This window comes from Psammomys obesus, unplaced genomic scaffold (assembly GCF_907164565.1).
Source record: "Psammomys obesus unplaced genomic scaffold, mPsaObe1.curated_primary_1811, whole genome shotgun sequence".
In the NCBI taxonomy this organism is placed as follows: Eukaryota; Metazoa; Chordata; class Mammalia; order Rodentia; family Muridae; genus Psammomys; species Psammomys obesus.
Window position 1 is genome coordinate 37,362,398 of NW_026596046.1, and position 14,818 is coordinate 37,377,215.

At 39.7% G+C, this 14,818-nt stretch overlaps 2 protein-coding genes across 2 annotated transcripts; one reads left to right on the forward strand and one right to left on the reverse strand.

Moving 5' to 3' along the window:
* Positions 1–389: 389 nt before the first annotated feature.
* Positions 390–5,032, reverse strand: LOC129688728 (olfactory receptor 51A4-like). Its single transcript, XM_055623691.1, is given in 3 exon segments — positions 390–1,194; positions 1,196–1,473; positions 4,967–5,032. Coding segments are annotated over 3 exon segments (1,149 nt in total).
* A 7,619-nt stretch (positions 5,033–12,651) lies between these two features.
* On the forward strand, positions 12,652–13,599 carry LOC129688630 (olfactory receptor 51L1-like). Its single transcript, XM_055623572.1, has one exon. The coding sequence runs from the start codon at positions 12,652–12,654 to the stop codon at positions 13,597–13,599; it is 948 nt and encodes a 315-aa protein (XP_055479547.1).
* The last annotated feature ends 1,219 nt before the right edge of the window (positions 13,600–14,818 follow it).

Genomic DNA, 14,818 nt, shown 5'->3' on the forward strand with positions numbered 1-14,818 from the left:
GTCACTATTGATTGTTGTCTCTTAGAAGCCTGCTGCTCTCCAAAGAAAGAGAAAGGGAAGAGGATCAGGAAAGGAGGTAAGTAAGGTGGAGAAGAGTAAAGGGAAGGGAGGGAAGGGAAACCGTGATTAGAATATCTAATACTAGAAAAGAATCTATTTTTGATTACAAAAGAGTGACATTAACTTGATCAAAGTTGGAATGTCTTCTGCGTTTATTTTAAGGTCCCAGTCATAACTATTAAGTCAGGAAATTGGCAAGGCTTATTTTTGATCTTGGCAAGTATGTAGAAAGATGGTACTGAAGAGTTAACATACAGTGTGGGTCCTTATTGACTCATTCTGCTTGATTTTCTGTCATCACCAATTAGATTTGAGTTTAAACATCTCGATCAGCTTTGTTTCTGACACAGTTTCTCTGGAATCACGCTTCTTATCTGTTGGCTCTTCACACAGTATATGACGGGATTCATCACTGGAGGCACAAGCAGGAAAATGTCAGCCATGAGGATCTTAGATATATCAGAACTATGGTTGGCAAAGCGGAACTTAACAGCAAGGGAGATGACAGGGACATAGAAGACGAGCACAGCACCGATGTGGGAGATGCAGGGACTGAGGACTGTGAGCCTTTCCCTTTGGGATGCAATGCCCAAAACTGCTCTCAGGATGAGCACGTAAGACAGGAAAATAAACGTTATGTCAAGGAGTCCTGTGAGAGCTACAAATAAACCATAGGTGACACTGACCTTGTCGTCTGAGCAGGCCAGCTTCATGACATCCTGGTGAAGGCAGCAGGAATGTGACAAGAGATTCTTCTGGCAGTATCATAGGTGCTTTAGAGTTACAGGGAAAGGCGGGACCAACAGAGCATTCTTGAGAGCAAAAGCAAGCCCAACTTGAAGGACTCTGGCACTGGTAAGGATGGAAGTATATCTCAGAGGGCTACAGATGGCAATAAACCAATAAAAAGACATGATGAGAAGGATAGATGACTCCATAGCTGAGAATTCATGAATAAAAAATTCCTGGGCAAAACACACATTGGGAGAAATGTCTGGAGAATTGAACAAGAAAACTTTTAGCATGGTAGGAAGAGAAGAGATGGACAGTCCTAGGTCAGAGAGAGCCAACATGGAGAGGAAATAATACGTGGGTCCATGCAGAGAAGGCTCCGGTTTTATGAAAAAGGGAACAGTTACCCAGGATGGCAGCAGTGTGTAGGAGACACATGGGGACGGAGATCCAAAGGTGGGCGGATTCCAGCCCTGGGAACCCAACCAAATAGAAAGCAGAAATTTCAGTAACTGAGATGTTGAGAATGGGCGTACCAGTATGTGTGGAATCAAAATGGACAGCTCTAAAGAGCTGTGTTGTGGTGTGAGAGCAGAAGGGTTTAAATGCCTGAGTTTGTCCTGTTGAAACCTTTAAGATGTTTTCAAACCAAGAGATGTAACAAGTATTCTTAAAGTGCACCTAAAATAGAGGAAAATAGATCATTATTAATTCTAGTAGTTCATATCAAACAAATATGTAGCACATATCAATATCTACATTAAAGCATAGAAAAACATATCAATATCCAGATCTTAGTGAGTACTGGTCATATTAAGGAGCACTGAATTTTTTCTGGTTAGAGCCCATTATTTCTTTCTATTCTTTTCTCTTTTACATCATTGCTTTCTGAGATAGATTCTTGAATGATTCTGTGCTTTCTGTTGTTCAAGCCTCATGCAGTTTTAAGACACAGTCTTCCAACAGACAGGTCTCAGCTTGTTCTCCTTTCACCGTGGATGAGCATAGTCTCTTTAAAATGGATATTTTGAACTATTTAGTAGTTAGTTGGAAATGTACAACTCATTTAATTTTTATGTTGAACATTTTTAACTGAACAGTCACTTCTTATTAAATGTTTTGATGCCATCAATCATTATCACATTAAGTAGTTTCTTTTAAAATGTCTGTTTAGTTGCAATATCTTAGATATTTCAATTCAACACCTAGTTAGGTAGCTTTGTATATATACTTTAACTGTATTAAATAGTTTCATTGTGACATTACAGTGCATTTTTCCTTTTCATTATCATGTATTACAATTTATTCAATTTGTATCCCAGCTGTGACCCCCTCTCCTCTCTGTCCCACCATTCCTCCCTCTTCTTCCCCTATGCCCCTCCCCTAGTCCACTGATGGGGAGGTTCTCCTCTTCTTCTATCTGACCCTAGCCTATCAGGTCTCATCAGGACTAGCTGCATTGTCTTCCTCTGTGGGCTGGCCAGGCTGTAGCCCATCAGGGGCTGGTGATCAGGGAACCTGTCACTGAGTTCATGCCAGACAAAGCCTCTGCTCCCATTACGAGGGACCCCACTTGGATACTGAGTCTATGGGCTACGTCTAAGCCCAGGTTTTAGATCAGCTCCATGCATTATTCTTGGTTGGGGTATCAGTCTCTGCAGGGCCCCCAGGGCTCAGGTTTTTTGGTTCTGTTTGTCTCCTTTTGAAGCTACTGTCCCCTCCAGGTATTTCTATCTCACCCTTCTTTCATAGGATTCCCTATAGTGAGTATTTTAAGTTTAACTCTCTATTCATTCATGTTGAATTTTTGTTACATTTATTGGCATTATAATATAGTTAACAAGTTATTATCTTTCTTTTCTTTCTCTAAACCTTCCTGTATGCTTCTCCCTGATTTCTTTCAAAGTGTTGGCTGCTTTTTTCATCAATTATTGTTACATTACATGTATGTATGTAGTTTATTAGTTTGTCATATTTAAATATTCTTTTAAACTTAGTGTTTGGTCTCTAATTTTTGAAATTATCAATCGCTTTTACAATTACTCTTCTTTTACAATGAAATTATTTTAAATCTCCGTGTATTCCTGGTTTCATTTACCAGTCACTATTATTCCCATTCATTTATTGGTGTGCTTTCATGCTGTTTATAACTTATTCTTATTTTTAACTCTTAAATAATATAGATTTGCTTATGGGACAATGTGCTATATTGATGTACATACACAATAAGAGATGATTGCTTCTTTAAATAAACTATATTAAGACAATATTCGGTTTTAGTAAATAATGCTGTATGTACAATTTACCAGATCCATTAAGTATCTTAGTTGTTAATAAAGAAATGTCTGACATGGCATCTGTACTCCAACTTCCAAAATGTGCTTTTGGTGATGATCTGAAAGAAGAGGAATTTTTAGAGGAAAGCTGAAGATATTTTGCACAAACATGGGGGAAAAGATGTCATCTGCTCATTTGGTCCATATGGCTAAGTGGAGTCATTAGAAGTTTTGTTTTGTTATTGTCGTCTTGATGCTTACTTTCTCCAGGAAAGAGCCCCCAGTGGTTGTTTTATGTTAATTTTGTTGAATCAAATGAAATATTAAATGAGACCAATGCTTTGGCTGCTTAGAGCCCCTCTCCCGACAAGCTGATTTACAAACACAGGTCAGGACTCAGGCCTCAGCCTCTTAGCCACCAGTTCTTCCAGCCTGTCCTCGAGAAAGAAAATCTTGTTCCTTTGCATTTCCTCTCAGTTGCTGTTTAAGACACTCTCCTCCAAGAGTTCATCAATAGCTTATTCAGATGCGTTGATATTCTTTGGGACATATAGTGACCGACTTACAAGGTCTAAGTCTGTTAACCCTTAAATCTTTTAATGCTGTTTAAGGTTTGGATTTAAATCATTCTACAGCAAATTCAGCTGGTAACTTGTTTATATCAGCTAACTTATTACAACAAAACTACATGTTTAATAATCAGTCTAGAGAAATAAAGTAAGAACATTTTCATTCTTTATTATCAACCTGTATTTATTATAAATGACAAAAACACATGTTTACCACAATGAAAAATTTTTGAATCTCATTAGAGTATTTTTTGTTTGCAGAAAGACTGTTTTATTTTGCTGTAAAAATTGTGATTTTTTCAGAGAATTTAGAGGAAGCTAGAATGCTGCATAGAAGGTTTTCTAGGTCTATCTGTATCTCAGAAGAGCTTCTAGAATTCAGTTCTCTAGTTTGTGGAAATGTAAGGAAAACAGAGTAAAAGATACAGAATGTTTTCAAAGAGTGGAGTTACCAGGAAGCTCAGCGTTACGTTGGAGTTAAACATGAGATCATTTACAGTATTCTTTATACTGATAGTGGAATCATGTTTAGCGAGGTCAAATATGTATTGTGAGGGTTTTTTCTGTCCTCTGTTTACTTGCTTCCATATGGAAGTGAGTATTAAACGGTAAAAACCATAGTTGGATAAGGGTAAGCTGTTTTCAATAGTGCTGCTGGCTGAGATCTACAGAGGGAACACTGGGAATTTCAGACACTTGCGAGGTGTGTCCCGCCTGGTCCACACTTCGAAACAAAAGAGATGAACCAGGATAAAGCTACCCCAGTCTTGATTGTTGGTCACATTCTGAAAGGCTGATTCTTCCTCCTCCCCTTTGATGCCATTTAAGTGGAATAAAAGCCCTAGGGATGATGCTGCACGGCTTTTACCCAGAGGGGCTGAAATGCCGTAGGTCTCTTACGCAGGTGAAAAACCACCGAAGAAGGGTTCAGCTCAATTCCCAGTGTGCATATAATTTGGATGCTTTTGCAAATGTCTGTGAAACTGCCCCTGCCTCATCTAACAAAATTAATATTTTTATTAATTTATTTATTTAATTACTTTATAGCTTGATTGTAGCCCCTTCTCTCCTCTCTTCTCCTCCCATACCCCTCCCCATCTGTTATTCAATAAATCCATGTACTCCTCAGACTTCCTTCTTAAAGATTTCACGCTACAGTCACTACAGTTAGAAATAACTGCTCAACCATCAATAAAGACATCCTCATCACAAATTCTCCCCATCAAGGTTCAGAGACCATCAAGGAAGAGAGGGGCAAGAAGATTGTAAGAGCCAGAGGTCTGGTAGGATTGGGGTATAGCTGTTATCTAGACATGATTGGACCCTTACACTCATGTACTCGTGATAACTGTAGGTGTCTTTGTGAGATCTATAGACCGTTAAATTGGTCAACATTCTAGCATGCAGGGGGAGCTCATTTGCTTCCACATGTATCTGAGCAGTTATTAACACTTGATGGGTTCTAAAGATGAGACCGTTTTTCTTAGCAGTATGGCCCCTAGTATAAAGTGTATAGCTCAATACCTGTGTGCAAATAGGCTTCACTAATTAAACTTAAATGTGCTTGAGAACAAGATTCCTATTTCCAAACAGCTCCTACACAACCCCATAATCTAAGAGGCTGAAGCTGGGATTCTTCACTCTTTTTGGTGCCATGTTCTCCCTCAAAGATACCATGCCCTCCCACCAAGATAAAGAGGGACAAATCTCAGAGGCTAAAGACTCTGCCTTGTTGGTCCAAACAACCCAAATGGAAGTTAAGGGATGGCAGCCAGGGCCATTGTGATGCATAAATTGTGAGCACAATCCAGAATCACCCGACGAATGACTGTCTAGATCAGGCTGGCCTGAGGGCATGCCTGTGTGAAGACCCAGATGAGAAGCTGGCAGCCCCTCTGGGTCTGGGTTCTAGACAGTACAAAGGAAGCTGTGAGCAGCCATTCTTTTTTTTTTTTTGGCTGCGGATGTGACCTGTTTCTTTCCGGCTTGACTTCCCTGGTTTGTTATTTTGAGCTCAGCATTATTTAAAACACAACATAGCAAACTCGTGGTGGATTTTGAATGAGAAATGCTCTCTGTGGTGCATGTGTTTTAACACTTAATCTTCCTGAGAGCATTATTTGGGAAAGCTGCAGAGCCTTTAGGAGGCTCAGCCTTGCTGGGGAAATAGGATCTCTGGGGGTGAGCCTGGCAGTTTTATGGTTTGGCTCCAATGAACAATGAGCTAAAACACACCCTTTCTCACTTTAAAAACAAACAAAAAAAAAAAACACCATGAAGCTGGAAAGAGACGTGGGCAGGTCTGGGAGTAAAGGGTGAAATGCAAGTGGAAATGATCAAAATCGATTGTGCACATGAATGAAATTATCAAAGAATATGTAGACATATATTAAAAGATAATGTGTATAAAACCACTACTTGTTATGAAGGAAGAAGATGCGTAGATACTACTTTGGATATTTAAATGTCTTGAAGGTGTCCAATAAATACTAAAACGTATATACAAAGCATCTATTCCTGGACAACCAGTATTTAAAAATAGGCAAGACTATAAACTTAAAATCCAAATAGCCTTATGATATTTAAACAACAACCTTTAAATATGTCTTCTATAGTTTGAAAACTGACAGAAAGGAAACCTGGCTTATGTATAATGTCTAAATAGCAAATTTATAATGAAAATGTCTTAGGTGGTTGTTTAATAAAGAAGTCGCAAAACCGTGTAAATATTGTGAGCTGGGAGTGAAAATGTACCCTAAGTTATTTTGAGCTCAGCATTATTTCAAACACAACATAGCAAACTCGTGGTGGATTTTGAATGAGAAATGCTCTCTGTGGTGCATGTGTTTTAACACTTAATCTCCCTTAGAGCATAGCTTGGGAAAGCTGCAGAGCCTTTAGGGGGCTCAGCCTTGCTGGGGAAATAGGATAACTGGGGGTGGACCTGGTGGTTTCATGGTTTGGCTCTAATTTACCTTCACTCTGTTTCTTGAATATGTATGAAAACACAACTAGCCACCTGACCTCTCCTGTCAACCTTCTTCCTGCCTTGATGAACTGTAGCTCTTTAAACTGTGAGCTAAGGAGAATCCTTCTTTCCTCAAGTGGGTTTGTCAGGTGTTTGATCACAGCAATCAGACAAGTGACTAATATACACAAGAAATGAAGGAACTTCCCAGGTCTTTTTTTTTTTTTTTCTTTACTGATAAACAGGGATGTGAATGTTTCTACGAAAAATCTCATCTGATCTAATCTTACCACTAGTTATACCAACAATAACAAAGGGAGTTACGATCATCCTAAAATCACAAATCTCAACAGTTACAAAGTCAGTTTTTTAATTTTGGCATCTGATATTGATGGATAACTTTATATGAACAAAACAAATTGATTCTTTTCTCTTATAGAGGTAGTTGTGAAAAGCCTAGGGAAAATATTTCATAGTAAAATATCAAAAACTTTCCCTAGTATATGAAGAAAGAAGACAATATTTTATATAATTCTACCTTAGATTGTACTGGAACATCTTAGCTAATTCAATTAAGCAATGAATATAATAAAAGGTACAAGCCTGGAAACAGGACTGAAGGAATCTGACATTACTTTTGGGATTTGATTTAGAAGCCAAATAAAGCCTGAAGAGTCTTTTAGTCACTTAATAAACAGAGCACACCAATTGGTTGTCTAATGCCAAATGGTCAGCTCTGAAAATATACATGCAAGAAACATTGTATTTCTGATTAGATTATATTCAAGAATATATAATACATATATGCATACACACATATGCATGAAATCACCACAAAATAAAAGGCCATGAATTTGAAGGAAGGCATGGAGAAATGTATGTCCAGGTTTAAAGGAAAGAAGGGAAAGGAGAAATGTTTTAATTATATAATATCAAAAATAAAATTAAAAAATGTCTAAATACAGGATTTCTCCCAGAATAAAAGGGCTATTCTATCCTGGCTTTCTTTTTACATTTACTCATTAAAGTCTTGGGAAAATGTACTTTGTGTTTATTTATATTATTGAAAATTGGCTCTGCAGAGTCTTATACCCCAACCAAGGACTATGCATGGAGAGGACCTAAAACCCTTGCTCAGATGTAACTCATAGATTCAGTCTCCAAGCGGGGTCCCTAATAAGGGGAGCAGAGGCTGTCTCTAGCATGAACTCAGTGGCTGGCTCTCTGAGCACCTCCCCCTGAAGGGGAAGCAGCCTTACCAGGCCACAGAGGAAGACAATGCAGCCAGTCTTGATGAGACCTGGGGTCTCATCTTGATGAGGCTAGGGTCAGAGGGAAGGGGAGGAGGATCTTCCCTATCAGCAGACTTGGAGAGGGACATGGGAGGAGATGAGGGAAGGAGGGTGGGATTGGAAGGAGATGAGGGAGGGAGTCAGAGCCGGGATACAAAATGAATAAATTGTAATAAATAATAATTTAAACAAATTAATAAAAATTAAAAAAATAATGTCAAATACTTAAGGATGTATTTAAGGATCAAATGTAGGACATGCAATATCTATGCACAAATGTAAAATTACTGACAAAATTGAATGACTTAATACTACCATGATTCCTTTCAAAAATTTTTACATATTTTGTTGAAATAGAATAGCTCCTGTGTTCAAATTTTCTGGTTCTGTTGCTCTCCTTGTGGGGTTCCTGTCCTCTCTAGATCTTACTATTTCCCACTTCTTACATAAGTGGGAAATGCACTCTGCCCAACAGTTGGCCATAAGTCTCAGAGTCTGCTTTGATCATCTGCAGGGCAAAGGCTTTCAGAGGCCCTCTGTGGCAGCTTCCTACAAATACCAGGCATGGAGATAACCTAGAACCCCTGCACAGATGGAGCCCATGGCAGGTCAGTGTCCAAGTGGGTCACCTAGTAATGGGAACAGGGACTGCCTCTGACATAATCTGATTGGCCTGCTCTTTGATCACCTCCCCCCTGAGGGGGGAGCAGCTTTACCAGGCCACAGAAGATGACAATGCAGCCACTCCTGATGTGACCTGATAGATTAGTATCAGAAAGAAGGAGAGGAAGACCTCCCCTATCAATGGACTCGGGGAGGGGCATGCGTGAACGGAGAGGGGTGGTGGGACCAGCAGGGGAGGAAGGAGGGGCTTATGGGGGGATACAAAGTGAATAAAGTGTAATTAATAAAATAAAATTAAAAAAATATATATAAAAGAAATAGAATGGCTCACTTTTCTCCCTCCAGTTTTTCCCAGATACCCCTTTAGAGTTCCTCCCATGCCCTCACTACTCTCAGGTTGATAGACATTTTCTTTGATTGTATTTCTCTCTCTCTCACACACACACAATATGTATGGTTATGTGCAAGTGTATATAAATATAACCTGTTGAGTGCATTTTGTTGTTTTTGTGTATTTTTGTTCTCTATCACAGCTGAAGGACGAGAAATTCTTCTGCAAGATTATATCTTCTCGATACGATGGGATACTACACTGAGAAAGCGCAACAGCATGTCTTCCCAAACAGGCTCTCAACAGTAGCTAATATCAATCGATATGCCCATGGTGATCAGGGAGAACGCACAAGACTCCACCCCTAGATGAAGAATGACAGACAAACCGAGACCACTGAGGATGCGCTCCCTAATTCTTTATCCTTCCTAAAACCACATAAAAGTATACATTCAAGCTTTTAAGAAAGACTTAAAAGGTTGTATTGATATATTTATTTTGTGCGTATGTATGCATGCACACACACGTAAAAAACAGGAATGATTAAAGAAAAATTAAAAAAATTAAAATTCAAAATTTGTGAAAGAACTGGTGGGTATGGAGGGAAGAGCTAAGGAAAAAGAATGATATACTTGTATTTTAATTAAAATAAAAAAATTAAATTATATTTTATAAGTTTAAATACATTTATAGTGAACTCATTTCCTTGGGTCTGTTTCAAAAATAGGCAAACAATCAAACAAACAAGCAAGCAAGAAAAGCAAAAAGAAAAATCAACGAAAACCATTGCATGGGAAGAAGGACTAGGACCCAACAGATGGCAGTACAGGTGCATTCAAAGGGCTGCAGTTCTGTGCTCTAACCAAACTGATGGTCAAATGCTGCATGCAGCATTTCCCTTCTGGGAGTCTAGGAGATTTTAAAAGCTATCCCTCGTGTTGTACCCCAGGAGAGATGAGGAGTATTTTTAGAGATACAGAAATAACGAAAGCCTTAAGACTCCCAGCCTCAAAGAGCATCTGTAGTCAGTGCAGACCTAACTCTTCTCAGCTGAAGGATAAAAGCCAGAGAAAGCAGGAACTAAAACAAAAACGCAAGGACAAATGCAGAGACAAAGGCAAAGAAGAAATGGAAAAATAGAATTACAAGCTGAAAATACATAAATTTATATAAACCAAAATAGAAATAGCAGTAGGAAACAGAAGAAAGACAATTAGGACATTCAAAGAATAAATGAAAAAAGACAAAGCAGAAGACACAGAAATAGAAACAAGGAGACTATGGCTTTTATTTATAGCTGGAAAGTTTAGTCTGAAAGAAAGAAACACAACTATTAGTTACTTGGTAACTGGGCTATTGGTGACTTACTAAAATATCCTGATGATACAGTTGTCCTACACATAAACCCAGGTAAGCATTGGCTTTTAATTACCGTTAAATGGTGGATGGACTGTTAGCATATTATGTGTGAATGTATACTTCCAGAGACACAAATTTATAAAGTAAATGTATAATTTAGGTAGTGGGTTAAATTTGCGGACAATTTTGAAATGAGAAATAAATCATAATGTTCCACTTTATTCTTTTTTTTCCCAGCAATTTTAAACAAACGCTATGGAAAAACAGTTTTTGAGAACTACAGCTGTGATGATGGGAAGACTGCAAAAATCATCTTGTCCTCGGTAGTTTTTTTCTTAACTTTATGATCAGGTTAGTGTGTGACACGAGTCTTTCCCCTTTGCCTCTATCATTGTTCCCAGTGTTTTGCCATCATTTCTCAATTCAGTGTAATTAAATTTTACCCAAACCCCAAAATGAACTAAAGCATTGACCTATGGATAAAATAAAATGAGCGCCAAAGTACAGCGATAGAGGGATCAAGGAACTAGCGAAAACCATGAGAAATGGCACGCTGAGAGAAGGAGAGGCGGTACATCAAAGCTATACACACGGAAAGTAGAATGAACCGATACAGATAGCCAAGGATATGAAATGGGGAGAAGAACAGCAAAGGATGAAACCCGAATAAGAATAGAAATTTAATAGTGTAAGAAATAAAATAATGGTTTAGTCATATTTGGTGGGAAAGTAAATGTTTCATACTCTTACCACACACACACACACACACACACACACACACACACACACACACACACGATGTTATCTGTGGAAAGTGAAAGGATAATTTTCCTGACTCTTATAATCATTTAGATCTGCATATATAAAGTGTGCACTGTTCTGTATTATTAAATTCAAGCACCTGAAAAAATTAAAAGTATAAAGAAAGATATTTATATAACTGTTATATTCTTCAGTTTAGTATATGGACAGCCCTGCAACTAAAAATTTCTAGACATTCAAATCAGTGCAAAGGAGATTCAGAGCAAAACAAGGCAATTACCAAAATCATAAACTTTATTTACAGAAATATCTGAGAATTAAAGACAATATGATTTGTATTTAGGCTGAAATTCTTGTATAGAATAATGTCTTGGCATGGAATAAGAGAAATTTCACCATTGTGTCTAAAACACTAGTTGTGTGTGTGTGTTCATGTGTGTCTGTGTACGCAAGCATATTCATATATTTGTGTGTGTCCTGTGTATGTTGATGATAATGTCTAGATTGTTTTTGTGAGCTCAAATGTAACCCAGGAAATGTAACAAAGTTTTCTGAGTGAGGAAAATAACGAAGTCAGAGATTTCAGTAGAAATTAATTTTTGGTTCACATAGAGGCTTAGCAGGTGAGCGTTGCTTTAGTTAACCCACAGGCCCAGTGAAAGCGGTTTCCCGGCCCAGGGCTGCACTGGAGGAGCTGATTCTAACACAGAGGGGACGGAGTGCTCAACTCTGCAAAATCTAGAGAAGTTTTTACCATGTGAGAAAGTGGCTAGGTTGTAACTTCCCTTTGGAGCCACAGCTTTTTTGGCCTAAGCCCTTTGTTGTCACAGGATAGATTCCGAAGGAAAATTAAAAATAAATGTGAGCTTTTAATGGATGACCAGACAAGCTTTTAATGCAGTGACCGTGGTGGTAAAGCATCATCGAGGACCCGCTGGGCGCCACTGCAGAGCGTGCAAGCCTCATTTGGAACAGTTTCCCCGTTAGGTCAGGGCTCACTTACCAGTCAGAGGCGGGAGTAGCTGCCGCACAGGCAACATCCTAGGCTCATTAATCACCCCCTCAGCCTCTGCCTCTGCCTCTCTGCTTCCCCCCATCCAGAAATGAGTAACAACAAACTGACCTCGTCCCTTTTACTCTTTCATGGCATAAGAAACAATGTGGAACACGTTACTTTTCTGGTGAGAACATGCACAAAGCCACCATCAGAAGGATTTCTATGGGGTTTTGCTGTGAGGTGAAATAAAGGTCAATTTGAGGGCAACAGTGCTGAAGTCATGGGGTCAGTTCAGCTGTCACTCAGCTGCAGGCTAAAAGCAATCACTGATTCACTCAAGAGCATTTCTAAGGACGTCTGTGAGAGTCCTTATGCTTCTGCTTTGATTTTCTCTACTTCCATCTTAGTATAGAGTAAAACCTTCTGTATTTCGTGTGCCACATACTTAGCCAATGTTTTCAATGAAGTTCTCACAGTGATTTATCAGAGGATTATGTGTAAGGGGGTCACATATCTGATGTTCCATGATTTGAGGGAGTACTTCCTAAGTAATATTCACTGGGAATTCCTTCTTTTCTCAAGGGTGAACATAGAGGAAATACGTGTTTTTGTCTTGGCTGTTTTGTTTGCACTGAGAAAATTTTGACTGAGCACTAAAGGAGCTCTCAGCGGAGGCTCAGCATGCTTGCCTGGAACGGCAGTGATGTGGCGGAGCCCGTGTTCATCCTCCAGGGCTTTCCCGGGCTGGACCATGTCCACTCTTGGCTCTCGGTGCCGTTCTTCCTTGCGTATCTGGTAGCGTTCACTGGCAATGTAACCATTCTCTCTGTCGTCTGGACGGAGCCCTCGCTCCACCAGCCCATGTACTACTTCCTGTCTGTCCTGGCACTGACCGACCTCGGCATGTCCATGTCCACACTCCCCACAATGCTTACTGTGCTGTGGTCGGGTGCTCGGGAGATCCACGCAAGCGCTTGCTACGCTCAGCTGTTCTTCCTCCACACGTTCACTTTCCTGGAGTCCTCCGTGCTTCTGGCCATGGCCTTTGACCGGTTCGTGGCCATCTGCCGCCCACTGCGCTATTCCGCCATCCTCACCAGCACCGTGATTGGCAAGATCGGCACGGCCTGCCTGCTGCGCAGCGTGGGGGTGGTTCTACCCACGCCTTTGTTACTGAGACGCTATCACTATTGCCGCATCAACGCCCTCTCCCATGCCTTCTGCCTACACCAGGACGTCCTGAGGCTGTCCTGCTCCGGTGCCAGGGTCAGCAGCGTCTACGGGCTGTGCGTGGTCATCGCCACCCTGGGCGTGGATGCGCTCTTCATACTTATTTCTTACGCCCTCATTCTGAAGGCAGTGCTGAGCACTGCGTCCCGGGAAGAGCGGCTGAAGGCGCTCAACACCTGCGTCTCCCACATCTGCGTGGTGCTCATCTTCTTTGTGCCGGTCATTGGGGTGTCAATGGTCCACCGTTTTGGGAAGCACCTCTCTCCCGTGGTTCACATCCTCATGGCTGACGTCTATCTGCTTCTCCCGCCGGTGCTGAATCCAGTTGTCTACAGTGTGAGGACGAAGCAGATTCGTCTAGGAATGCTCCGCAAGTTTAGGATAAACAGAAGCTTTTAAGTTACTCATAGTCTCTGGTTACCCCTGGGTAATATTAGAAAAAAAATGCTTTATTACATGGAAAATGTATGCTATAGCTCTTGGAGCCTATCTTGCTAAAATAGAATAAGCTAATTCTTTTACCTCCTAAATATGTAGTCTCAATTAATTTTAAATCATTACATCATTTAGGTTCTCATGTCCCAATTGTGATGATTACTATGGCCCTTTCTGTACCTAAGACTATTATGAGAGTTAACAATAGAAAACACATGAAATGGAAATTCATTTTTTAAAAAACTATATAATTTTTTACAGTATAAAAATATTATTCTAACTTTTTAATGAAAAATGGCCCCTAGAGTAGTTAACGATGATAGAAAATTGAGAAATCAATATCATTTTGCAATAGTCTTTTTTTTTTACAAGTCTTTACAGATCTTTAATTCTGTGCTTTGAATTACTTTTTTGCGGATCACTGATTCCTCTATAATCTTCATGAAGATTATAGAGTAGGATGAACTTCATGAGTAATATTTTATTATTTCACATTAGTTACTTTCTTCTCAGTTGAACCGTGCACTTTCCGAGCATGGGACTTTAACTCCCCATTAATACAGCATCTGTGTCCAGTCTTCCCCAAGTCCTAAATCACAAATGTAAGTTGTAGCTATAGTTCTGTAACCCAAGTCAATATATATGGGGACAAATGAAATATGTATTGTGTCGCCATTTCTTTAAATACTGAGGATATCTAAACAACATTGAGCATGGCCTGAGTGGCAAAGGGGAGCTAGTGTCTTGAAGCGCTTGCTGTGTGAGCAAGAGGACTTGAGTACAGATCCTGGACACGGCCTCACATGCCTGTAACCTCACATCGGCAGGGTAAAGATAGGTAGAACCAGGTCAGATTGTGGACAAAAAAGACTGTCAGAGATAAATAAATAAGTAAATAAACGTCACAATATTTTTGAATTGTCAATTTAAAGTAAGGTGAATACATAAATTTGTTTTATTTTTAGTGCACTGTAAGAAATATCTAAGCTAGGCATGTTGGTTACATGCTTTTTATCCCAGCACTTGGGGCAGGTGGATCTGAGTTTGAGGCAAACCTGCCCTACAAGCAGTAGACAAGTAGAAAGAAGCAAGTTCCAGGACAACCAGGGCTACACAGAGAAGCCCTGCTTTACAGGAAGAAAGAAAGAAAGAAAGAAAGAAAGAAAGAAAGAAAGAAAGAAAG

Coding starts and splice junctions, on each gene's coding strand:
- LOC129688630 (XM_055623572.1), top strand. CDS start 12,652: ATGCTTGCCTGGAACGGCAGTGATGTGGCGGAGCCCGTGTTCATCCTC.